At 33.7% G+C, this 27,174-nt stretch overlaps 1 protein-coding gene across 2 annotated transcripts in view; it reads left to right on the top strand.

Annotated features, from left to right (window-relative positions):
- The window catches only part of LOC128203446 (uncharacterized), a 34,650-nt gene extending 7,904 nt beyond the window's left edge, over positions 1 to 26,746 (top strand). The window contains exons 2-4 of one of the 2 annotated variants that reach the window (XM_052904861.1): positions 18,063 to 18,224; positions 21,293 to 21,458; positions 26,147 to 26,746. In XM_052904861.1, the coding sequence (XP_052760821.1) occupies positions 18,090 to 18,224; positions 21,293 to 21,458; positions 26,147 to 26,211 (366 nt within the window). In that variant the 5' untranslated portion in view covers positions 18,063 to 18,089 and the 3' untranslated portion in view covers positions 26,212 to 26,746. The remainder of the gene's footprint in view (positions 1 to 18,062; positions 18,225 to 21,292; positions 21,459 to 26,146) is intronic. The other variant, XM_052904862.1, reaches the window with a different exon arrangement.
- Positions 26,747 to 27,174: the final 428 nt, after the last annotated feature.

Consider the following 27,174-nt stretch of genomic DNA (forward strand, 5'->3'; position numbering starts at 1 on the left):
AATGAAATACACTATTGTTAAACCCAGGAGAGAATGACTTCCCATAAGCCTAACATATTCAAAAACTTGGAAGTGATATACAAACAGTCCTGTGTCAAACCAATTTTTGTGAACAGTCTGCTAACAATGAAATTCAATTTAAATATATAATGAGCTTGATACATTATATTTTCTTGCGGAGAAACCCGATTTATCATAACAGAAGCCGATGACAAGCATGCTGGTGGCTGCATTTAAACGGTTTGTTCAGTGTACAAGCTCAGATAAAACTGCGAGCGCTTGTTTTTTTTTCTTATATAACTTAAGAACGCAATGTTCTAGAAAATTCACACTGTTCATATCGAATATTTGTTATTTAAGAATACCTGTTCGCTCACATCAAATATGTGCTTGATGACTTGTGTCTTGTATATATCTTATTGTGGTTAATCGTCGGATACCCACGATACACACACTACGCTATGCTTCGTTGTCTACCGGGGGCAATTGGGATAGGAAAATCTCGTAATCATGAATAATTAATGAGTCAGTTTCATTGGTTCCGTAGAGTACCAATTGCTTTAAGGTTGGACAATATTCTGGCGATTGCCGGTGTAAAACCGGGTCCACCTTCTCAGTACAATAATATTTGGCAGTAGTCAAGACCACACAGCCACAGAGGCTACTGTCATTGAAAATATATTGAGCAATATTTGACTGTAACATGAGACTTTATTGGAATAAGAGTTGTTTCCTCTGCCTTCCCCTGTATTATGTGTGGCGGAAGAAAGTACCGTGGTTGATTATGATTATGATAGGCTTCCATACATGCGTCCTTAAACTAGGCCATATTTGAATAATTGTTTCCTTGATTTGGCTTGCCATTTCCCGAATACGTACTAACCTTTATCCATCAAAGGATTCTATTTGGCCCTAAACGTTCGTCGCTTCACACAGTTTGCCAAAGCAGAAATTTATGATAATATAAAAAAGCGCCCTTTTTGTGAACTACTTTAATGACAAAACATTGAATGCTATTTTTAGATTTAAAAAAAAATAATTGCTGGAAAATGTTTCATGTAAATTGTTCTCATGCACTGCACTTTTGCACTTTTAAGACGATACCGTAAAGAACAATTTGATGCAAAAAACACAAACTACCAAAAAACACAAACACAATATTTTCTTTATGTTTTCATCTCATATTCCTTTCTAATTTCAGTAATTTTCTCAAACGAAATTGGCCATCTTACAAATCAAAGGAACATTTTGCAAAATGATAAAAGCATCTTATTAAAATGCTTATTACGTGTTTGCTTTTCTACATTGTAGTACGTCACGAAGAGTTTCCAACAAGAATAAAATCAAGAACACAAAAACAACTATTATCGAAAAAAAATCGAAATAACCATCATGTCCAACGGGAAAAAAAATCCGCGTGAAAACGTACCATTTTCTAAGATTTTCATTTTTGTCTTCTTATTTTAAGAATAAATGTTTGCACAACGTTCATATAAAATAGAGTTTTACTCTCTCATATGGTTAAACTAATAGAAAAAAACAACATGAAACACAATATGCACACATAATTTAACACACAGACTAATACACTCATCGCAGTCTGTATCGTTCTGTTGCATTGTGGTCGTTTGAAATCACGTGATACAAAATAGTTAAATTCATTTTTTTGGATATTTTATTTAGATTTCTTTGCAATGCCATTTAAAACACAAATGCACGTTAATGCGTGTGCATATATTTTTTGTAAAACTATATTACAGCCGATATTCACCTTGCGTCAGTAGTAGCCTCGGTCGACAGTATTTACCTCATGTTCACAAGATGCTCTGTCACCCTTAAGGCAGTCAATATTCATGATGTGTTGTCAATGTTGACAAGTAGCCAAACAGTGTATGCCTTGCTATTTAAAATATGACGATGCAAGCAGTCAACCAATAAACTTATATAGCGACCGAACAAGAATCAACGACCTATACTTACAACATAAAAAAGTAACTTCAAATTGCTGCGTTTCATGTACCAGTGTTCTGTCAATAATGCACCTGCCTTCCGCACGGAACGATTGTCTGAACGCATCCAAAAGAGAACAGGGTTAAAGGGGCTAGACACTAAATGATCTAAATATCGGCAAATGCAGTACTACAAGCATATAATTTGCAATTCGAGTTAGTGGGAGGCCGATAATAATCACTTTATATGATTCAAATACTAAACACAACACTCATGTTGCTGTCTTATCTGTGTTTCCACGTTTAAAAGAGCACATTATGATTTCTTTGTTTAAATTATTTATGTTTATAAGTACAGATAAATATACAGACGGTATTTTTAAACTTACAGGGGTTAACGTGGTCAACCATAGCATATTTCGATTTGAAAATGCGCATGAACTGCGAAAGATGCATGTCTATTGCATTTGTATCATCTGGGGCAGTGATTACGAAGAGTCTCAAGTCTGAGTTCAGACTCAAGACTCATCATGACAAAACTTCATTTCATTGTAACTTTCCTTTTATAAGAGTATTGATGGTAAAATATACTGAAATATATTAATATTTGAATGTTTTACCTTTATTAACATACATTTTTGTAAAAGAAATGAAATAAATATGATTTTTTGATCCTTTATAAAAATGCTTTTCTGAGTCTAGACTTGGACTTGAGATTGTTCGTAATCACTGGCCCTGGTGTCTTGTCCCTTTAAGGTGTTTAGACTCAGCAAATTTACAGTTTGAGATACCTTTTAACAAAAGAAAATCTGTTAATGACAGAAGTTTTAGTACAATTGGCCCTAAGCTCTGGATGAAACTGCATTTCATGATAATACAGTCTACCTCTTTTGACACTTTTAAGAAAAGCCTGAACACGCTCTTTTAAGAGACATCTATGCACTGTTTTAAACATAGTGGTCGATTTACAGTCAATACACTGTATGAGATTCTTTTTTACATTGTTTAAAACATACATAACTGATATATGTCCTGTTTTTATTGTTTTTTTGTTGTCGTTTCTCTATATGCTTTTATATTATCTGGTTTTTGTATGTTTTTGTTTATGGGCATTCATATCTCTTTTTCGTTTTTGTTTCAATCAATATTTAATGTCTATTATTGTACATGTTTTATACTATTGTATCACGCCATTGAATGTGATTTTGTACAAAATATGCGTTTTAATTAAATAGGACAGTTTCAGTTTCAATTTGATGTCGAACTATTGCCAATTTTTTACTACCAATAATGTACAATGTCGACAACAGATTCCTTATGATAATTATATTCACGAATTCATTGGTTGTAAGCACTCTGGATTCTTTAAAGGTGCACTTTCACAGATTGAACGTTGTGACAACTTTTTTTATTTTTGTCTTGGAACAAGCCATTTTTTGCGAAAATGCATGGACACCAGTTATATAAGACTGGTGACAAAACATTAGATCACAGATTTTTATATTTAAGTTCAAAAAATGATGTTTTATGCATTTTTCTTAAACCGTTAGTTACGGTTTAAACCATAAAACATTACTTTTCGAACGGAAATATGAAAATCTGCGATCTGATCTTTTTTCAGCAATCTTTTAACATTGATTTGCAGATATTTACGCACAAATTTGCTCTTTCCAAGACAAAAAATAGTTGTAAAAACTGTATATCTGTGAGAGTGCAGCTTTTAAACAAAGGTGTTATCTAAATATAGCATTTAAATGCATTAGATACATGTCTACACTGAACACATTAAATTTGTCTTGAAAATAAAAAAGTAATGTGTATAATTCAAAAGTATCGTATGAGACAAAAAACAATAATTTAATTTTCATAATTTACGGATGTTCTGATCCGTCCTATTAATTTAAAAATAAATTTCTTGCGGCAAAACAATGTCATTTAAGCACCAGATGAGAAAATGTTTCCATGAAGATATAAAAAATATCAGCTTTTCAGTAGACTTTCAGAAATTTCCATTCAGTCACGTTGACAATAAACCTTGTGTTCTTCGTCAGTATAAATGCCTCATCCATATTTCAAACAGTTTAAAGCTGGCGTCAGTTTTTCGTTAAAATATGGCGATTTATCAGTGGAATAACAACAGTGAAAATATGAGATCTTTGCAAAGGGGTGTGCAATCTTTTTCTTAAAACCAATAATAAAAGCAGCAAATTAAAATACAGTTATATCTCCAACGGTAAGCATAAAAGACACAGAACAGTTATTGATTTCAGTGTAAGTTGCTAACTAATTTCACGATCATAGACAAACGATAATTATGCGGTTGTTTTTTGAAACACCCGTGAAATTAATACAGTCCTACACTGAAATCAACATACAACATGCATGTCCTCTGCTCTCACATAAATCATAGATTCTACTTTCTAAAAATCTGTATTAAGACACGAATTTTTGTTTTGTTTTCAAATATTTAACAGATGTAAGACACGTTTTAGATTGTTTAATTCTTGTAACAAAATACATTCTATTTTCAAGCGATAATAAGAAAGGAAATACAAGTGCGATAACAAATTGTTTATATATAAGGGCAATAAAGTATTGAATAATGATTTCCATTGGACAAGAGGCTGTCACGTGACAGACAATAGAAAGTGATATACACCTGCAAACAGTGATATTTTGTAAACAAACCTGCCTTCGTGTCAAGAAGTGCCGTTATTTTCCTTGAACGCTTTGATAAAATACGTGACTTAACGCCAGTTAAGTCTAAGTTAAACATTGTTGGTCGTGCTTCATAAACACATTATGTGAAAGGAGAGTTAAGGAAAAAAATACTCTTACAGATTGATAAAATCTGTGTATATCCCGTTTTATTGAGTACAAAAAGTGATATTCAACTCTACTTCGTTTAGGTTATCAGTCAATACTTGAATATTATAACATAGTGCAAAACAAATATATGAACTCTACGTGAACATGCCTTTCAGTCATGACTATATGGAACAGTGCGTGTCTCTCGACGAGAGTCTGCTTGAGTCGCGTGTACCTGTAGCTTTCAACGTATTATTTGTTCATTACAAAGTGATCGAAGCAAATATAAACAAGGCCAGTATTCAATATTGATCTAATCATTGACCTTAGACATGCCTCAGTAATTTCAGCTTATTGGTCAGCTAAATATACAGGCAAATCAAAATACTTAGTTCCTTATCTTAATTTTAAGTGCAATCTAAGTTGCTTATTTAATACGGCCACATGCAAAAGACATCACACTCAGTTTAGAACCATATCAGTGTTTCTCTTAAAAAACTGTTGGGTCACATTCAAAGAACGGATGTTCACTGGGGTGAGATTATTTCAAATCTTAGAAATATCATGAACATACATCGAAACATCCACAGTTTGCAAGTATCATCGTAAAGATTGAAGAGATAGCTGAAAGCTTTTATTATTACATCTCCCCTGTGGGCGAAATTAAGCTATGGATGACGTTTACTTATAGCATTCTATAAGAGAGTCGTCAACATTTTTAACATATTTTTTGCACCAGACAATGAAAAGAACATATACCGATATCTTATTTTCACATTATAATACCTGTTTTAAAGATATAAGAATAAGTATCAAATTCGTCATGAGCATCTGTTATAACAGATAAAAGTAAAAGTCTAGACTAATATGTCTGATTTAAAGAGAATCGGCTCTGATCCTTTAAATAAAGACAGCGTGGAAATAATGATGTAAAATTGCGATATATTATATAGTTTCTGTTATAACGAGCTGTTTGTTTATGTAATATTAAACTCTAAATAGTTATTGAAAAGGAAAATCGTTCAAAAGTCGAGCTATTCACTAATAACTGCTACATATTCTTTTCGTCTGGCTCGCTCGAAAATCTACGATTAACACACATTCACTTTTTATTTTGTCACGGTAACATATCGTTACAACAGACATGTAATAACATATTGGCTTCAAACTTAGGGTCATTCAACTATCATTATCACAAAATAATTTCACTGGTTAAGTTTCATTTTAAAGTTACAAAATGATTAGTTTGAATATTTTTAAAGTTTTCACCGAGACCTCTCTTTATATAGACATTATTTTATATAAGAAACACATTAATAATTGCTATAAAATCATAGTAAAACTCCCTCTTTGTTATATCAATCATAATGTTAGCGTTGCTATGGTCATTAAAAATGTAATCCAAGCAAATATAAAATAATAATATCTAATAATTAATCAATATAAATTAAACTTAGAAATAACCTAGATGTTAATATTTAAAATGCACTAAACACATCTTTTTATCCTTGTGATGGATAGCTTACCTTAAAAGAGTTCGAAATTGTTTGATAATTAACCAATGCTAATGCTTAAACCGTATTTCTACATTTATAATAATTTAGTTCTCTATTAATGTAATCTAAACCCATAACAAATTGATAATTTCCTTATTTTTTATCATGAAAAAATATCAATTTACAAAATTAAATTTACAATCATTAAAATGTCGTTTTAGACTGTTTTGCTTGACATTAAAATGGAACAACCATGTGTCAGGAATCTAGTTCAATTCTAGCATCACGCAAAACACCACCTGAACGCAGGATGATTATAAGTATCTTCCATGGCCGAGAGTATAAGACCCGAGCGTAGGGTGTTTTGCGGAAACGGGGTTTACCGAGTTTCCGCAAAACACCCTGTGCGAGGGTCAGGATGAACCTATCTTACACGAGCGGCTATGATAGATGCTTTTTCTCCCACCTCAGTTAAACAAAATTAAGTAAAAATGTATTTTATTTTGCTGGAACTCTTTTGTGCGTAGTGAAAATAAATGCGTATGGATATGTGATAATTCGTGGTTGTCATGGATATGCGTGCATTGATTCAGATTATGTTAAAACTGAAATCGGCCTTTAAATAGTTCTGTGGAGAGTGAAGAATTATTTCTTGAAAGGTGCGTGAAAACTTTTTTATGGTGACATTTGAAGCGAGAAATAATTAATAAGCATTCTTAATATTGCAACAAGACAAGGTTTCTATGATGCTACAGACGGCAGTCATCAACAAGGGAGGTAATTACAATGTGATGACCATTAAAAAGGAGTTCCATACGGGCGTTTTATCTTTGCCTGTGGGCAAGATAAGAATTTCTAGCATGGTTAAAGTTTTGGATCTACTAATCTAAAGTGGAAGAAATGCGAATCCTCGATATGCTAGATACCAATCGGAAATAAACGATTCAAGAACTTACGCTTTAGAAAACTAACAATAAACCGAAATGTACTTGCAAATCACATGTAGGTCGCTTTTTATTGTTGATTACAACTTGGCATTTAACATTGTTATTTCATACGTTTAAAACTGATTGTTTACAAAACGAAATTTTATCTGAGGGCATATATTGCGGGGCTCCAATATGTCGAAGCGAGAAATACCTCTATACCAGTCAGTGAGCAATTTTTCGAGAATAACTTGTGAATCTGTAGTCCTACAGGTATGTATATGATCGCATAAAAGATATTGCTGGAAGGGTAATATTGGAGTACCCATCCTAAATCAGAAAAGTGTATAAACTCATGTCTGACCCACAACTACCTATATCTCAAACCAATTATCGCCCATCTGTCTCTACCATCTCCTTCACGGTCGCAATTTGATTAACAATCAAACGGGTTTTGCCGTCAATAACACTGGCCGTCCGTAATGCCTGAAAAGCCATCTTTGAATACCATGTCCGTCTACAAATGGTCATGAACGCTATGAATGAAGCTCCATCTATGTTAGTCAACTCTCCATTGACGAGCTGTGATTGAGATGGCAAAGAAGATTCATTTTAAATCATATTACACAGTTCAAATATTGACCAGCGTACATACACAAGGGGCCTACCACTTTATAATTGACCACATGTTTCATTTCTTCTTCAACTCCTATGCCATATTCTAAAGTAAAATGTCGATTCTAAGTATGAATTTTAAACTGTAACAGATTGTTTCCACTGATGCACCATCCGTCAAAGGGACACCAGCTCCGATAAACGAAATCACACTCTTGACATAACTATTAATATTCATCTTTAAATCAGTACATGATGTTGCGACAATAAACTGAGTAAAGATTAAAGTTGATTTTGTTAAATCTATGAATCGTGACCACCGATATAAAAAAAAGCGAAAAAGGGCAGTAGTCAACTCGTTACTACAGAAGCCAAGTTAAAGGTCAAGGCTATTAGTACAGAATTGATCAAATATTTTTTCGTCTTGCCAAAGAAAACAAGATATCTGATAAGACATGCGAAGATATCATATAAATATGTAATGTTTGATTCATGACGCGAATGATAATAACATCTCGAATGAATATAATGCTAGTATAACCCTTGATATTAATCACACAGACTCTTTAGGGAAATACGTTAATATACGATGTTTTGCAATTCATTCATTTTCGCATTATCGTCTGAATTATAAAGACGGTCGCTATTGTGTAACAACAATAAATTATGTATATATGATATTATAACATAACTAGTAGCATTACAGACCAAGACATAACAATGGAACCTCTGAGAAAGTGCGATTAGGAAATAAATGGTGGTCAATAACCTAAGGCGATAAACTTGAAAGTTATAGAGATAATGATCTAAAAAATGTGACCCGGCTCCTTTTTAAAACTCCGATACCAGCTAATGCCATCACTACTTTCAACTTCCTTTAGACGCCCATAAACAAAACAGTCCATAATCTCCTATTCTGTTGTACCGACTTAATCCGCCATTAAATCGTTTGCCTATATGGTGTTCTTTGTTTCACACAAGGAACAAGATTTGGGTGTAAAAAAGCTCCAAGATAATAAAACTATTTGATCGGTTCTTTGCCGTTATAATTATGACCAATCGAGCAGTGAATTTTGCCATCAAGCAGTTACAAGCATCACGCCCTGAATGGTCCGACGAGGGCATCGTTAAGTTACCCACGCTCCGCTGTAGGGGTAACGATTAAATGCCATTGACAAATTCCCGAACCGTTTTTTGAATCGCGGAAAAAACTTATCTGATCTCCAACTTTTCTCACCATTTTCCATGGTTATTTACTGCAAACAAATTGTTATTCGCACAAATAACAGAAACAATTTAAAGCCTGCGTGAATGTTCAATCTATGTACATTTATTGGTTGGGTGAGGTAAGGTGAGGGTTGCCCTACATCCTAATATCATTAGTCTCGTTTGTTTTTATGGTCTGAATTTATCCATTCGTCATTGTTTTACGAATACAATGCGTTCATAGTGCATCACAATAAACTTTAAGAACCGGTAATCTAACGCCAATCCTGTTTCAGAAAGGTCAAATGATCTCAATTAGCACTCTAATATAAATTATTTTAGGGAAAAAATGTTCATTTCCCATGATTGGAAAGCATGAATTATTAAATAGCTTTAATTGTTGTTAGCGTCGCAGGGTGTTAATCTAGCCAAATGAAATAAACTAATTACACGAGAGACACAAACTGTGCTATTTTGTTTTTAATTGCTGAACAGTGTGATTCCGAATTTTGCCAAAGAGCGTTAAGAACGCTATGTAAAATTGTATCTTTAAGCTTTAATTTACTAAATTCTGTTCAATCTACAAATTGCTATATAGTCAAGGCAAACTGAAACGAACTACAACTGAAAACACAAAGGACACAGCTTTCAAAATACAAAGAACACACTTGTCTGCAATTAAGGTTTCTAACATCCATCTTTGTGTTTGAACAGTTAGTGATATATTAAAAGGGACAATGCCATGTTTGGTGAACTAGCGCATGCTAGAAAGCGGTAAAAGGTTGTTTCAAAAGAATGTTGATTTGAGAAAATCAGACTATATGATTTGGTATCAATGAGCATGCGTGTTTTCAATATTTATGTGACATGGGGATTTAGCGGCTATTTGGCTATTCAGCTATTTGTTGCATATATTTTCTCCATACGACTGTACTTTATACTATCCATTCTACCATTTTTCCTGATGCATCCTTCGTGTGTTTGTGTGAACAACTTATGATTATAGATTCCACATATTTAGGCTAGCCTTCTGACATTAGTACCGCAATTTAAAATCAAGTATAGTCAGATCTACTATTTAACATGACATGTAAAGATGATAATTGCGCCGAGGTGAACAAAATATGACGTATGGTGTTATGCGGTTTAAAATAATGCGAATTAAAATACCGCTTATTTATATACGTTCATAGGATTGCAACGTTAATGTTAATATGAAAGCATGATGAAGAATTTTAAATGCATCTTGGTGAGGAACCGATAGAAAAAGAACATAATAGATAATAACGCAGAAAACGGAAAGGTGTTGACTAAAAGCCTTTAACTCATAAACTACAAATAGTCGAAACATTCCGAGCCAATATCGGTTTCATTTAATTAACTCTACACTTGCGAGATGAAAGCAATTTTCATATATCCTAGTACATAGCGGTTTATCCGTTACTGTTATGGCACTAGCTAATTGTATTAAATATTCATTAAATTACATCACCTATTACTCGGTAATAACGGCCACTTATCGGTTAAAGTTTTGGAATACTTCAAGTATATTTTTATATTATTTTGTTTCAGTCTCATCAATACATTATAAATTCATGAATAAAAGGACATTCAACAAACAATACATACAAGTGCATTGCCGCTCTAGTAAGAGTTTTAAGAGACTACCAAATTTATAATACAACTAAGACACATATCAATACATCGTTTTACAGATACGAGCAAAATACCCTTGCTAATCCCATTTTAAAAACTGCAATAAATATACCCTTGCTTATCAACTGCTTTAAAAAAATCTGATAGTGTAATCAGATCGGATTATAAAATATGTTTTGGAATGGATATTTTCCTGTGAACATAATTGTATAAAAAGTAAATTCACACTTGTCGCGCCTACAACCTTTCAGCTCTTTCAGCGCTTTGATTGTATCCTTATCCTCGCATCTGATTTGTACACCAAACCTATTTTATCATGTTTCGTGTGTTGAAAAGGGTGTTTTGAAATGTTCTAATTCTCGTTTATCTTCAAACGACGCTCACTCTCGCGAATTATATTAACAAAGATGTGTTTGTGGCGGAGTCTGATAACATTGTTTTAGTCTTTCAGAGATTTTAGCCTTAGGTGCTGATATTTTTATTTGGCTTTTTGGCTTTTACGTTATGGCTTTGGATTGACTGGCTACAAGGCTTGTCACTATAGTCTCCACTGCATTTTCGTCTGTGTTATAACATATATGGGTGGATTATCAGCATATCTGTTACATTTTCAGTAATTGTTGAAGATTGATAATTAGTTTTTACAAAAATAAATGGTTTAATGCGATGCAGTCTCATAACCGTTAATGTTGTGTAAAAAGGTACTTAAACATTTTAGTTGTTTATATAATAATAAGTAAACTACCCACTTACTGAACCAGCCACTATCTACCGCTTCACATGATTAAAATCAAAAGCGGGTGACTGCTGATGTACTGAAATAAATGCATTGGAAAACTGGAGAAATATTGCCTTCTCATTGGACAAAATATAATGTTGACCACTAAACAAGAATATATTTATTGGAGGATATTTCCAAATTATCAAGAAGCAATGAAATGTATGAGTGATTGTAGTATAACTGATAACTGTATGTATTAAGTGTGGAATACCTGTCCGTTATATTCTAATAAGTGTTTTGTTTCAAATCCAGATAAAATTCTTTTTTTTCCAAAGGTACTTTTTTTGTAAAAATGATTGATTTGATAAAACCTATAACGATAGTCACGAGCATAAAAAACCCTTATATAATAATATTCCAGTTAACTTTGCGAAATATAAGGCAAAACGCGTGAAAAAAAATCAACGACCAACATAAGATTTCTGAGGAAAAACAGAATATTTACAAAAATGACAATGTTCAAATCAATGGAAAGGTATTTATGAAAAGAAAGACTTTCATTGGTATGGTATTGTTGGTATAATCAGAGACAGAGAAAAAAATCTGTTTTCATGACAAAATCCATTTAAGCTACTTCCGAAACATAAAGTTCACACGAGTTCAACACTCATTCAGAAAGAATTAGAATGAAAATACAGCGGGCGAACCTAAACAACACTAATGATGATCTTGTTAACATGCTCTTTAACCATAAATGGCTTTAATGCAAACACACAATTGGATCACGCTCGCCTAGTTCTGAGATGAACAATATACATTTAAGAAGTACTGCTATGAAGTACGCCATATTGAAATTCTCGCGCCAACCACGTGTTTATAAAGTATCATGCAAGGTTGATTCAATGGTTATTCAATATTAAAGGGGCCAGACACCAGTTGGTCCAAAATCGGCAAATACATTTTTTACACAAAACAAGGCTAGAATTGTCAATACAAGATATTATGGGGCCGATAATACAAACGTTTACATTATTTATATAATATGCCTAGCCGTTTGAAAATTATGCTTTAGTTAACGGTTTCCCAGTTTATAGTGTTTATATGTAGCATGTGAAAGTCACATGAAACGTACAGAAACACATACTGACGCTGTTTTGAAATTAACTGGGATTTTCGCGGTAAATAAACCATGTAAACTTCGATTTTTTAAAAAAAATAACGCAAAAAAAATGCGAAAGATACATGTGTCGTAAGCGATGTGATACATCAGTGAGTAAGTTTCAACGCGTTGTACGTAACGATGTCAATTTTCTGTAAGTTTTGGACATTTTTTTCTTGTAATTGTTTCATATAGTCCCTGCAAGGTATGCAAAATACAAATCGGCTTTGCATTTCAATGATATATTGATAATACTGTTAAATTTAGATGTCTGGTGACCCCATGTGACCCCATGTAATTTTGGTATCATTTGAAAAGTTATTTTATACTGACACAAAAGACACTGAACGCATTCACGAAACAAACCGTCCATGAGTCAACTTAGGTTTATTTAAAGCTTCACTCTCAAAGATTTAACGTTTTGACAACTCTTTTTTATTTTTTGTCCAGTAACGAGCCAATTTATTCGAAAAATGCATGGAAACCACTGATATAAGACTGCTGACAAATAATCAGATCGCAGATGTTCATATTTAATTCAAAAGTTTGATGTTTAATGCATTTTTCTTAAACCGTTAGTAATGCTTTTAGCCATTAAACATTGATTTCCAAACGAAACTATGAAAACTGCGATCTGATCTTTTTTCAGCAGTCTTATATCACTGGCTTTCAGATATTTACGCAAAAAGTGGCTCATTTCAAGACACAAAATAAAAAAGTAATCAAAACAGTAAATCTTTGAGAGTGCAGCTTTAATCCGGCGGTTCGATCCCCCGCTGTACCACTAAATTAATACTAATCGTCTTCTGTGAGGGATGTGGGGAAATGAGGTCCCGGGTAACAGTGCTAAACAGTTGTGCAAATTAAAGAACCAGGGTAGCCCGAGCAAGGGTTACATTCTGTCTGTGCACTGTGCTTCGAAAAAAATGAATGACCCGCAATCTTATCGGAGCACTCGTCGAATGGGTCTTACCCGAGTGCGAGTATAAATAAGCTGGCACACCCAACCAATAGGTAATTATTCCGGCCTGGAACACTGAAGCGAGCTGATCCAACATCTGACCGCTCCTGGACATGACGTCACGATTCATTGACCATTGGGATTAGCCTTTACAAAAGCAGCCCAATCAACTGTGAAATAGTATATACTATGAAGATAAAGACGATTTTACCAGAAAGTTTGATATACCATGAAGATAACTTTGCTAGAAATTGATGCCCAGAGTCGACTGCGACGGAGACTCCAAGAAGACTATAGCGATGGGTGTGCAAGGCAAAATCAAAGCGTGTTTACTGTTGGGCACCATACCATTGATTCTCCTGTATGATGTCATCGCCGTTTAAGCCATGAACGACACCACTCGCCGCTGATATATTCATAGGCGAAATAATCAAGCTAGTTTCCACACATTGGTTGTCCTAAAGGGAGCTGTTTGTCATTAACATTCCACACTGTATCAACATATCCTGAAGACAAATCTACACTGAAGTTACTTAAGGAAATATATTGTATTACCAATGAAAGAGAATTAACTCGTGTACTCGATACCTACCCAATATGCTCTGGATATGAAAGCAGAATGATGTTGTGCAAGCCTTTCTAGCCTTTGTAAATGAAGATTAATTAACATCTCTAAGTAAAAAACTATACTTTTTAACACGAAACAATACATTGTTCGTATTGTATAACACTTACAAGATCTTATTTTCTGCGAGTATTCCGACGTTCACGTCCTCTAAGTGAAGGAATATTGCGTAATGAACTTATCGTGGGATTGCATGGTTCACAGTCTCCGTGGACTTTAATTCTGAAGTTTCATGGCGTATCAAGTCTTTAAATTTTAAACATCGTTTTTTTCTGAACCATATTGCTGATGTTTTTGTTTTCCCTTAGCATAAAGCGATTAATCATGATATTTCACTGTGACATTTTGACACACCTTCTGACAGGGATAGGTTTTATTGAGGAATGGCCTTTGCTGAAAAATAATGTTCCTAGTTTGAGGTGATGTGAAAATGGAACGGGCGCTTAAAAATGATTTAATACTTCATCTGAATCTTTAGGGATAAGGCCAGTAAGCAGAGTAAGTGTGTATTCTTTTGAGGAATGGCCTTTGCTGAAAAATAATGTTCCTAGTTTGAGGTGATGTGAAAATGGAACGGGCGCTTAAAAATGATTTAATACTTCATCTGAATCTTTAGGGATAAGGCCAGTAAGCAGAGTAAGTGTGTATTCTTTTGAAACACGGATAAAAAGCTACAATAGATGTGGATAAACTTACACACACGCACAAGACAACAAACTCACAACCAACATTGAACATAAAAATTGACGATAAATATTTCTTTAGAAAATGACAGTTAAACCGCAGAAATATCCATTGTTTTATATTAAATATTCAATCAAGGTAATACGTTATGAGATAAAATAAAATATGTTGATTAATTGAAACCCAGCTTTTTTCGAATAGGGGAAGGAGAGGGGGGGGGGGGGCATAAATGTTCTTGCTTGTTAAGGGAGGTATTTGCACTGGAGAAGTCCGAAGTATCTCGCTTCCATTGACTGAGTGTTGGCTATTTTGAGTTCTGGAGTTGTGACTCAGTTCCCATTAGAACTTAATGCTTTTGTCGATGCAACAATGCGTTTTGAAGAATCAACCTATACCTGCATTTCAAAACTATTGTCTCTCGTTTTCATCCTACTGTGCATGCTGTTATAAAACGATTATCTTCTCAACAAAGCGGCACTTTTTTCCTTATCGCACAAATGAAAGGTTTTGCGGGATAATCATTAGTTAATGCCATGAAAGTAGCGATGCGTTCTGGTGAGGCTAACAGTCACCCACGATAGCTAACATTTGCGATGTGGTTTCGCGCTTGAATTGTATGCTCTGCGATGTAACATGGAAACAAAACATCGTTAGCCCTAACAAATTAATCGAAAAAAACGCTTTGTAATAATATTCCGATAAAAACTGCAGGGACAAGCACAGTAGTCGTGTTTCACTGTGCGTTCCAAGGCGGTTATCCAATCATTCATCGGTTAAACTATTTTAAATTGACACTCTTATTCAAAATCAATACATACACATGTATAACAAACATAAATTTTTTGAGTGATAAACCTTTAACTACTTACTAAATGTGCATTTATGGAAAACATCAATACCGGATAACAAAAATGTAGCCGTGTATTTAAAAGCTGAAAACGCATTTTTTTAAATGATTGGTGAGTGTTAAAAGATTTACTGTGATCTACAATCGTCTCAAAAGGTAGAAATACCGTGTTTTCTGCATCTATCTTTCAAATAAAACTCGATATCCTTCATAAGAACCATTGTTTTTGATATTTATTCATACTTTTTGGTATATTTAAACAATTGTAAAAAAGTCTTATTTGGGAGTAAGAGTGTATCTTTTACGAATATGTACATGGTCTGTTTGTGGTGGTTTTATTTATGTATGTGGTGTTAAAATGTTTGTGTCCTGTGTTCATTGTCGTTCGGGCACCTACCTCCTGCCTCCTTACAGGGTTTGTATTTGATTTGTCAACTGGCCCCAAATTCTCTTAAGTCCCTTATAACACGATTAAGCTAATCTCACTATTTTTGTTATTCTATAAAATGTGTTATATTAACTTTTTCAAGAATTTTTAGAAATTATGTAGGAATAATCTGTATGATTATCAGAATAAATATTGTTTCATTTATCAAAATCCATTTTCAGTATGTATTTTGGCTAATTGAAATAAGCAACTTAAGCCTGTTAAGCTTAAGAAGTTTCGATAAATTGGGGCCTGGGCCTGTCTCTGTAGTTTTCATTGTATCATTACAATAAGTTTGTACAGTTTTGCGCTAAATGTTAGGACAGTTTATCAGGCAAAGTTCAACATATGTTTGTATTTTTATGATAGAAATATCGGATTGCAAAACGCGACGCCTATTGAAACGGAATTGTGATGCTTTGTTGTTGACTCATGCGTAGAAATTCTAATACATTTATAATAGAATTTGTCCCTCCGGAATGTATTTCCAAACTCATTTGCTGTCAATTTGTGATTTACCCGTACCTGTTAATTGATTTAGGGATCATCACGGCCTTTTAATACCTGCAATGAAAAAGGCGCGGTAGATAACATCACAATTTGTTTAAGTGCAGCCAAAGCTATATAGCTGCCAATAGAGATCCCTATGGAATGTAGTGGCTCGATAATCGTGGCTCTTTGTTAATTAAAAATGTTATTTGGCGCAGCTTTAGTATATCTCATTTATTTAATTTAAAATTTATATCGTATATTTTCCATGATATATTTTATAAAATGCAAACTGTCTGTGGCCTTGGTGATAATATGCCACACATCTGAACTGTATGCGCAAACTACAATGATATATGATCTCTGAAGGTTTTCTTACATAAAATAATAATACATACAGCGTATACATTATACAGCGTAAGCACTGGACAGTGTAAACACTAAATAGCGTTGAAACTAAACACAGTTTAAAGTAGTTGTTTACAAGGATGACACTGTTAAGCCAGACAACATCGATATGCACTGATTTATTTTCCACAAAGGCTGTGAAAGGCAAAAAAGTAAACTTAATATGTATAATGCATATAAGAAGTACCTGGGCACATATTTTATCAAATATATTACGTTTTTATAGTGCGAAGCTGTGACAAAAATGTTTCGGTTTTCTTTTGGTTGTCCCTTATTCTCGCTTGAGACACCAAAAAGTTCATATTGACCTTTTGCGTACGCATACCTAATCCTTAATAGGTCATCCTCCGCTTGATATGTTAGCATTTGTCATATTTTGAATAATGATAATTGAAAAAAGACGCATTTTTGGCTGCAAATATCCAATCTGTTCCCTTGTGACGTAAACTCACGTGGTTTGTAAACCACGAGATACTGCGAGATACTGCGAGATACATTCGTTGCAAAGTGTGATAGATAGTTGTAAACTAGCTGACAGAACACTTAACTCCTCATCAAGGATACCCCGACTTATATGTACATTGTGAAAATAACAAGACACGTTATATAAATGTACATACAATGGAGCAAATGCTTAAATGTACGTGATGAAATTACAATTTTAGATAAAGTAGCTTTCAACTAAAACATCTGCAAGATATGAATGTTTTTTTGAACATTGATAGGACCTTGAAACGCATAGGGTGGATACAATGTGCTGTTAACGTTTTTTCTTGACTGAGCAATCTTGATGGCTTCGAGAACTGATGCAACTTCTTAAATTAAAAAACCAACAACAACAACCGAATATTAATAGTTTATCAAGCAACACTGAATATCAATTTGTTGGAATAAAACCAAACTTTCGTCTTCTTTAGTATCATTAGGTTCGTTTGGTTAAGAGCTAGATACGAATTACAAATTGTCAAGCGTTTCCTGTCGGTTTATAGACTCTACTGAGTTACTTTATTAAAATATAAAATATCTTGCCGACTCCAAAGATACTTTATCCTTCCTTTCTCTTATCTTATTTCGTTCACTTTCAGGATTCCATCCAGGAACGCTAGATCAAGATGAAACTCAGCAGTACAATGTGGTGTGAAGTGGTGTCGATCGTCATCGTCATGCTGACCATTCTCAGTGCCTCTTTAGCTGCCCCACTAGACACATTCTATCCTACAGACGATTCAGACATAATAAATCCTCAGGTATGTGCTTGTCAAACGATCATTGTGCCCCTCTAGACACATTCTATCCTACAGACGATTCAGACAGAGTAAATCCTCTGATGTATGTTTGTTAAACGATCATTGTGCCCCTCTAGACACATTCTATCCTACAGACGATTCAGACAGAGTAAATCCTCTGGTGTATGTTTGTTAAACGATCATTGTGCACCACTAGACACATTCTATCCTACAGACGATTCAGACAGAGTAAATCCTCTGGTGTATGTTTGTTAAACGATCATTGTGCACCACTAGACATATTCTATCCTACAGACGATTCAGACATAGTATATCCCCAGGTATATGTTTGTTAAACGATCATTGTGCACCACTAGACACATTCTAGCCTAAAGACGATTCAGACATAGTAAATCCTCAGGTATGTTTTTGTCAAACGATCATAGTGCCCCAATGGACACATTTTACCCTACAGACGATTCAGACATAGTAAATCCTCAGGTATGTTTTTGTCAAACGATCATAGTGCCCCACTAGCCACATTCTACCCTACAGACGATTCAGACATAGTAAATCCTTTGGTGTATAATTGTTTAACGATCATAGTGCCCCACTAGCCACATTCTACCCTACAGACGATTCAGACATAGTATATCCTCAGGTATGTTTTTGTCAAACGATCATAGTGCCCCAATGGACACATTCTACCCTACAGACGATTCAGACATAGCAAATCCTCAGGTATATGTTTGATAAACGATCATTGTGATACTTATTGATAATTTATCCAATGGTTAATACAGAAGTTACTACTCAAGGGAACATAAGCATGAATGTTTTAATTCTGTGTTTAGGACTCAGACTCAGAATATGTGTACCGAGATTCATTGGGATACCTTTAAGACCGGTTTTGAGTAATGTCCAAGGTGAAAGCTTTTGCACAACGACGAAGCAAACGCAGACAATAACACCACCAAGGGTATGGCAATACCTCGAATATTTCTTCGAAATACAGACGAGCGAAAAAATCAAGAGCATACAAGACAGATTCAATGTACAACAATATAAAGTTTAAATATCCAAGTTTATTGGGCAAAAGTCCTCCGGCCCGTACACAAACACAAACGCAGATATATATGATACAAAGGTAATAGTGAGATTGACATGTAATAATATCAAACATAAACCTCCATAAAATATTTTCTTTCTTTAAATGCATGATATATAAACATTGCGTATGATCAGAGCATTTTACTAGACATAAAAGTATAAAATTTATCTATAGTAGGGTATTATTGATAGTATTTTGCAATATATACATTCCTTAAACACATTATATAAAGGACATTTTAACAAAAAATGGAATTCATTATCAATATAACATTTGCAATATTGGCAAGTGCGTTCTTCTCTGTGTATCCCAAAATATCATATATCAAATATCCTTTGAGAAATAATGCAAGGTGAATCGCATTAGAACGGTAAAAAAACAAATGACACCTTTTGAGGATAAAATAGCAAGAGCATCCAATCTTATTGAATGTTCATTGATATTTTATCATGACAAAGAATAAACGATGAAGCTAACAAAGGCAATAAATTATTGTGTTAAACACGTTAGAGCGATGCATTCATTTCCTTCACATATTGAGATGGTCGCCTTTATATATAGCATTACCGTTTAACATTACAAGAACAGACATTTAGACAACCTAATGAAACATTTTAAGCACACAAGAGATGTTTCATTAATGTTATATCTTGGTTATTCTGAACTTTACTATACGTACCAGGTCAAGTACATGGACTATAGAGATAAATATAGGGAAAATTAAATGAATCACGTTGACAATGTTGGAAGATTTGCACTCTTGAAGCCATCCCAAATGAACCCCTCATCTTGTAGTGTTTTCTTTCCGAAACGTAACAACTTGCGAGATAAAGGGCTTAGTTTTCATATTAAATTCAATAGAGTAATGTCCCGTGTGAATCGAGAATCAAAAACAGAACTTCTAGAACTCTCACCGGCAATCTTTGAATATTTATGTGTATTGCTAGAGTACGGTCCTGTATGTTAAAATTATTCAGATACTAAAGATTCTTATCATTTCAATGAAAACCTCAAATTGGCACAGGATGTTTTTGAAAACGATAAGATTACATATTGTACTTGTTTCATAATAAGAATAATTAATCTGTTAAGTGAAAATTGTTCTACTTTGTTTTGTAGTGCACGATATCGCTAAAGGATAATTGTATATGCTTTCCGATATGTACTGGACACATTTATGTTTACAAAATATAAAAAAAGTCTACATACCAGGCAAAAGTTTTTACGAAAATCAGTACTTTTCTTATAAAACCGCCATTTTGTTTGCAACCGAACATTTCTTACTCTTTATGTTTGTATTAAAGCAAACAGCCTCCCACTGGTCAGTAGGCAAAACATCATCTCAAACACTTAGCTGGTGAAAGAGTTACTAGTCTGTTACCATCCAGGCCAATTTATTTTGGTAAATGTACACTTATAACCTTTACCAATTACATTTTCTACTTCAATAAATATATTGGTTTAAATTAATGTTTCAAAAAACAACAAGAAATGATGTTTTTACTGTCGCGGACAGTCTAAAACCGTGAATAAATGTTCATAAGGTACAAGATTAACAATTTTTCAATAGATCTAAAGTTTTCTTTAAAGATGCACTCTTACTCCCAAATAAGATGTACCGCAATTACTATAATTGTTTTAATTTACCGAAAAAGATTAATAAATATCAAAAACAAAGGTTCTTAAGAATGATAACGTATTTAATTAGAACGAAAGATGCAGAAAACACGGTATTTCTGCGTTGATGCGTTGATCGCTGTATATCTTTTAGGACCCACCATTTAATATTTGTGCTTCTTCAGCTATCATAAATACGGTTATAATCTTTTTATCAGTTATTAATATTTTCCACAAATGCATCATTAAGTAAGTAGTAAATGGTTTATCACTTTTAATATTTGGAATTCATATGTATGTTTTAATTTTAAATACGAGTTTAATTTCAAAGTGTATTATGATGCTGGCGTTTTCCTTCCAGAAACTAGAACTGCTCAAAGACTTACGTGAAGTGTTAGCAATCGAAGAGAGAAACAAGGAACAGCAGTACGCAAAGCGTTTTGACAACAGCGAAGAGCAGACAGGTCTTGCGAGAGTTATGCCCCAGAAACGATTCCGACCCTTCAGAACGCAAACACGCGGAGGTAGTAGTAAATGTTCCTTTTTTATCTTTTTTACCATGCTTTGCTTTCAGATAAAAAGCTTTCGCATACCTGTATTCTGAACCAGATTGCAACCCAATTGAAAACATATATGATATAAAGTCAGCGTATACTGATGAAACAGAAGAAGACAAACTAAGCAAACTTAGCAATTTCGCTGTTGCTTAACATAGGATTGAAAATACACTCATACTCATGTTAACTTGTCATAGGATCGTCATAGTAAAACTTAGTAAAAGCGGATCAACCTCGTACGTTTATAAGGAATATGAAAGCATTCACATTTTAATACTTTTTCTGAAAATGAAATATGGCATATGCTGGTAAATTGTTAAGACATATAACACGTGATCTTATGCGCAAAAGCATAACACAGTACAGCCTTATCTTTCATAATGCTCTTGCAATCGACAATGAATATCATATTTAATTCCTTCTAGACAGATATAAATAGTGTGTGTTTAGCATAAAGTATAATTGATCACATACGACAACATTATTAGGTAATTTTCATATCATTATAAATATGTTTTGATAACATGAAATAATACTTAAAATTTACAACTACTAATTTTTCTGGGTCGAAGCAGTATGACTTTCCATACCCAAAACAATAGCAGATTTCAAAGAACGACGTTCAAGTGGGATTTTCCTAGCATTTTCCAATTAATTGCAATACGAATTAAAATGAAGCTGAACAAATAAATTCCTCACTGAATTATTTAACAGTCAATTCATGAAATTAACAATAGCGTCGCGGAGCAAACGCGAACGCTCGTATATTTCACTTTGACAAAAAGGGTCATTACTCGGCAATTATGAGAGCCAGACTTATTGCACTTGCTATTTATGTTAGTATTGTCTCAGGCAACATAAGTACCCAGTTTCATTTGAATATACTGGACTTTTTCAGTTATGGTCAAGGTAAAGGTTAAAGATTAGTACGTTGGTGTTACCGACGCCGACGACGACGCCATTGCTTTGACAATACTTAGACGTTTGGTTATTCGAAAAACAAATAAGATAAATATGAGTTGTAAAAGCACAATGTTCAAAATATTTGACTGGATCGATCTTATTAATATTAACATATGTGCTTGTCTCCAGAGAAATATTAAGGTCTACTATTTCACAGCTGTATGGAATACTTTGACAGTATGCCGTGTTTGATAAAATTGACATAGTACAAAGTGACATATTGTCATTTAAAACATGAATGTCGACTCTCTCAAGTTAATAAAATAGCCACAAGGGAATCGAGGCGGGATTGCGGAAAAAATATCTAAGTGCTTCAACACGTTTCCGATTTCTAAACGCAACCACTTTTCAACTTCACTATCTTCAAATATTGTTGATACTCAAGTATATTATAAGATACGGGGTTAGTAGGTGTCCCCTTATGGGATAAACGGTGGCAAAGGAAATCGGAATATCCATCGGAATCGGACAAAAAGACGTCATTTTGGAACGGTATAAATTCGTTGAACCTTTATGGAAAAATATAGGGTCACAGGGTGATCAGTCCTGGACAAATGACGGTGCGTCATTTATGTTGGAGGCGTGATATAAAGCGCTTTGAAAACCAATAAAATGGGATTTCTTGGTCACGTGATATAAATATTGTTTTTGCTGTGTAATGTTTTAATTATGCTTCAAAGTCAAACCAATGGCAAAAGAAGCATTCATCATTTCAGTTGTTTGCTTTCTAATCTGTATCAAAAATATTTCAGTAATGTTATTCATAATATCGTATCCGTTTAGGTTATTAGTTTTGTTTCTTAAGTAAGTCAGATTCTTCTTTTAATTGTGGCAGAATTCTGCCATTTCATGTTATCGCTTATTTAGTAATTTTAAGTGTTGTTTATAATTTACATTTTGCAAACAAATTGCAGAATAACAAACTTCGAAATTTACTCTAAAAGAACTCGGAAGGAACGTGTATATCATTATAATCTTTATAAGATTTTTCCTCAGTGCAAAATAGGATGGGGAAAGGAAAAAATTAAAGCGTATGAAAAGTTCACGTTATATATAATTATGAGGAGCAGTCTTTTTTAGGGAGTGAAACATACGCCCTTTGCCTCCTAATTTGGGTTGATAATGAGTTGACCGAATTTAACGAAAGAAGATTTTATAAGATTTCGTATCAAAAACATTTGTAATTATTCGGAAGCGTCTGTCGACATGATAACTATGTGTTTGTGACAAAAACATCCCAGACCACTTTATCAACACTGTTGTGTGATATCATTTCAAATAAGAAAGGTATTCAATGCAAAAATAGTGGATACAATTATTTACCTGGTTACAAAAAGGCTTATATCATTCTAAAATCTAGCTGCAATCAAAACAAAACCATAAGACATTGTTGATTGGGCAGTACTGACTATTTGACAGGAAAAATATATTCATTTTGTAAAAAGACAATTCCGTAAATGCAAATGCATTTTGATTGGATGTTTGCAATCTGATTAAAACTTATTTTGTAAAATTTGCTGAACTCTTTATTACAGCTACACTATTGAACCTCAAAACTAAATAAGAAATAATTCAAAAATGTTTTGGACCTTTAAACGACTTTTGTAGTGTGGAACGCCTTTATGGCAGGAAATAAGTAGTAAACCTTATCGTATCGTCAGTATATTTGCGAAGCGTCCTTTCAAAAAATATACAGCCGTCTTGCTTTTAGCATTAGGGTCTCAGGAGATATCTGCAATGAGGACAACTTGTCATGACGTTCTTGAAATGCTCAAATCGCAGTGTTGTTGTCAAAATTGAAGCCTTTGGGTTTTTGCTATGATTATATTAAACATGGCATTTATATAATATTTCAGTAACACAAATGCATTTTAATCAAACACTACTTTTTTCAAAATGTCATCAACATAAGATGGTCCTTAAATCGGCAATTTCAGTATTTCCTCAAACCAAGCCTAGAATTATCAAAACGAGACATTATTTAACATGATTCAAATACTATCGCTGTCTCAGCCGAGTTTACCCGTTTGAAAATAGCCCATACTAATTTCCCAGTTTACAGTGTGTATATTTAGCATTTGAAGGTCCGGTATTTAGTACAGATACATATACCAACATCAAAGATCTTTTTTCGTGGTAGACAAACACAGTAAATTTCGCATTTGAAAAGAATGCAAAAAAGCTAAAGATACATTAGTAGTACACGATGTGGTACATCAGTTAGTAGGATCCAATGCGTCGTACGCAGCGATATCATTTTTAAGTTGTTTTTTATACAATTTTCTTGTATTCTTGCAATAAAATCATTTGTTGTCTACTCACTTTAGGACCCAATTAACCAGTATTGAGACACTATTTTTCTTCTTTGTTAGAGCCTTTTAACAAAATGTTTACTTATCAAGTTTAACTATTTTGTAAATCGGTCTTAAGAATGATGCCAGATTTTTACGGCTACCATGACATGGCTTGATTGAGCACCTACCGAATAGGGTGTCTCGCGGGAAATGATTGCATCGTTTTTCCCAATAAATTCGATAACAGCTGATGTTTAATTGATATTATTGTCGTAAGGCCGTCTTAATTGAATTTACGGTACTGGAGACCCTGATTTGTCGAAGAGGACCGAAATGTTCAGACAAATTCAATATATCATCATATTTCCCATCGGGGAAAATAAATTGTGGAAGCGAAGTAAACACATCTGCTAAATGTCATGTAATTGCCTACCACGAGCAACCTATATGTTGTTTTTGTTTCAGATGTTCTCAAATATGATAAAAAAGAGAATAAAAGAGAATACCGTGAAGGAATAATAAGGAATGGAGTGCACGTAGCTGAGAGGCGGCCCTTTCTTTCCAAACTTTACATTTCGTTGATATATCTATGGATATACCTGTTAACCTTCTCCTTTTCTTCAGGTCTCAAGTTACATACTGTTTGCCAGGTTGTGTTCCTGAAAAAAAGCCACAATAGTTAAATGTGTTACGAAATAGACTGGGTTAAAAATATTTCAAAAATTAATTTTTAGTTGAGTAAAATGATCAATAATTCCAGAATCTGTGTTATTGTGTTCAACATTCCGATTTTAACTTAACTAAAATGTCACATGCTGCTATTTTGTAGCATTAAGTCAATGCTCAAATGTATTCAATTTAAACCATTAACATATTTTTTTCTGATAACGTTATGTTGTTTATCTAGTGTTAGCCTCTACATTGAATTACAGAATATGTTTCTCTTTATTTTTCACTATCTGCCTTTCTTAGACATTTGCTCAGACACATGGATTTTGTCAGTAATTATGGTATACATGTGATAATAAAACCCTGATTCCTGTGTTATAGTGTCATTCGGGACACATTCCCTTAAACCTTAACAATGGACACAAATTAGTGGTTCCTGTCATGATTCGAGAGTGATTCATTTCAGCTATCTTTACATATGAACTTAGCATAAACTAACGTAGACTTCAGTTAGTATAGACAACTCGCAGATACACTTTTATCAGAGTTGGCTCTATTCCAATCAATTAATCTAATAATGCTTATTACTGATTTAATTTTCAGGCATATCTGCTTGTTGAAGGCAATTACGAAGTACCTGAAGTACCAGCATGTCATCATACGTTACATATTTATTCAAAACCACACTAATCAATTAACAGATGTTTAATAAGTACTGGTGATATTTTTCAGGCGGAGTTGCTCTTTGTCTGTGGAAAGTGTGTCCAGCTGCTCCCTGGTTAGTCTCCAAGCGCTGATGACCGCCGGGTACCAGTAACAATTAAAGATACGGAGAAACAACCGTGATGGATATTTTTTTCAATATCTTTATATGGATACGATTGACATTGCCAACAGTTTGAAAAATAAGATACGAATATATTTATTGTCCAATCTCATTGTTCTTATACATTTTAAGCCCCGTTGTTGGGGTTAACCTTTCGAAAACATTCCTGGCTAAATTGCATAAATGAAGTCATTAATAGAACGTTACCATAATTATTGAATAAATAAATAACACAACACATTCTTTCCAACTCGTGTTACAACTTTTTAAACGCAACACATTTTTGTGAAATGTGTTTTGTGTAGAAATGTTTTGTTTTTTCTCTCAGTTATTTATGCCTGGAACTGGACGTTTTGGGATGTAATAGTGTTACTTTGGTTAAAAATACAAACTTTTAACATCACTTCGATTTGATAATGAATAAATTGTTAATCTTTCTTAAATAGTGAAACTCCTGTAATTGTGATATAAAAAAAATGGAAAAAGAAATAAAAGAAGTCCTTGTATATCGTGTTTATTTTGTCTAAATGTAAACTGAATGTGCTGATAAAGGAAGCATTATTATATTGGATGATAAACGTGTGAGGTCATTATAGTTTGTTTAAACAACGATGCCAATGATTCTTACCTCAAACAAGAATGGCGCGATTGGCTCATGAGAATCATATGACCATAAACACGTGATTTTTTTTAAAACAGGAATGTCGTTTTTTTCTGATAAGAATCATGTGACCATACCAACCTCATTTTTGTTAAATACATGAATGACGCGATTAGCTGATAACAATCATGTGACCATATAAACCGTGTTTTTTTTCAAAACAGGAATGACGCGATTGACTGACAAGAACCATGTGACAATACAGACCAGTTTTTTTTTTTTAAATAAGAATGACCCGATTGGCTGATAAGAATCAGGAATGACGTAATTAGT

This window comes from Mya arenaria, chromosome 9 (genome assembly GCF_026914265.1).
Source record: "Mya arenaria isolate MELC-2E11 chromosome 9, ASM2691426v1".
Classification (NCBI taxonomy): Eukaryota; Metazoa; Mollusca; class Bivalvia; order Myida; family Myidae; genus Mya; species Mya arenaria.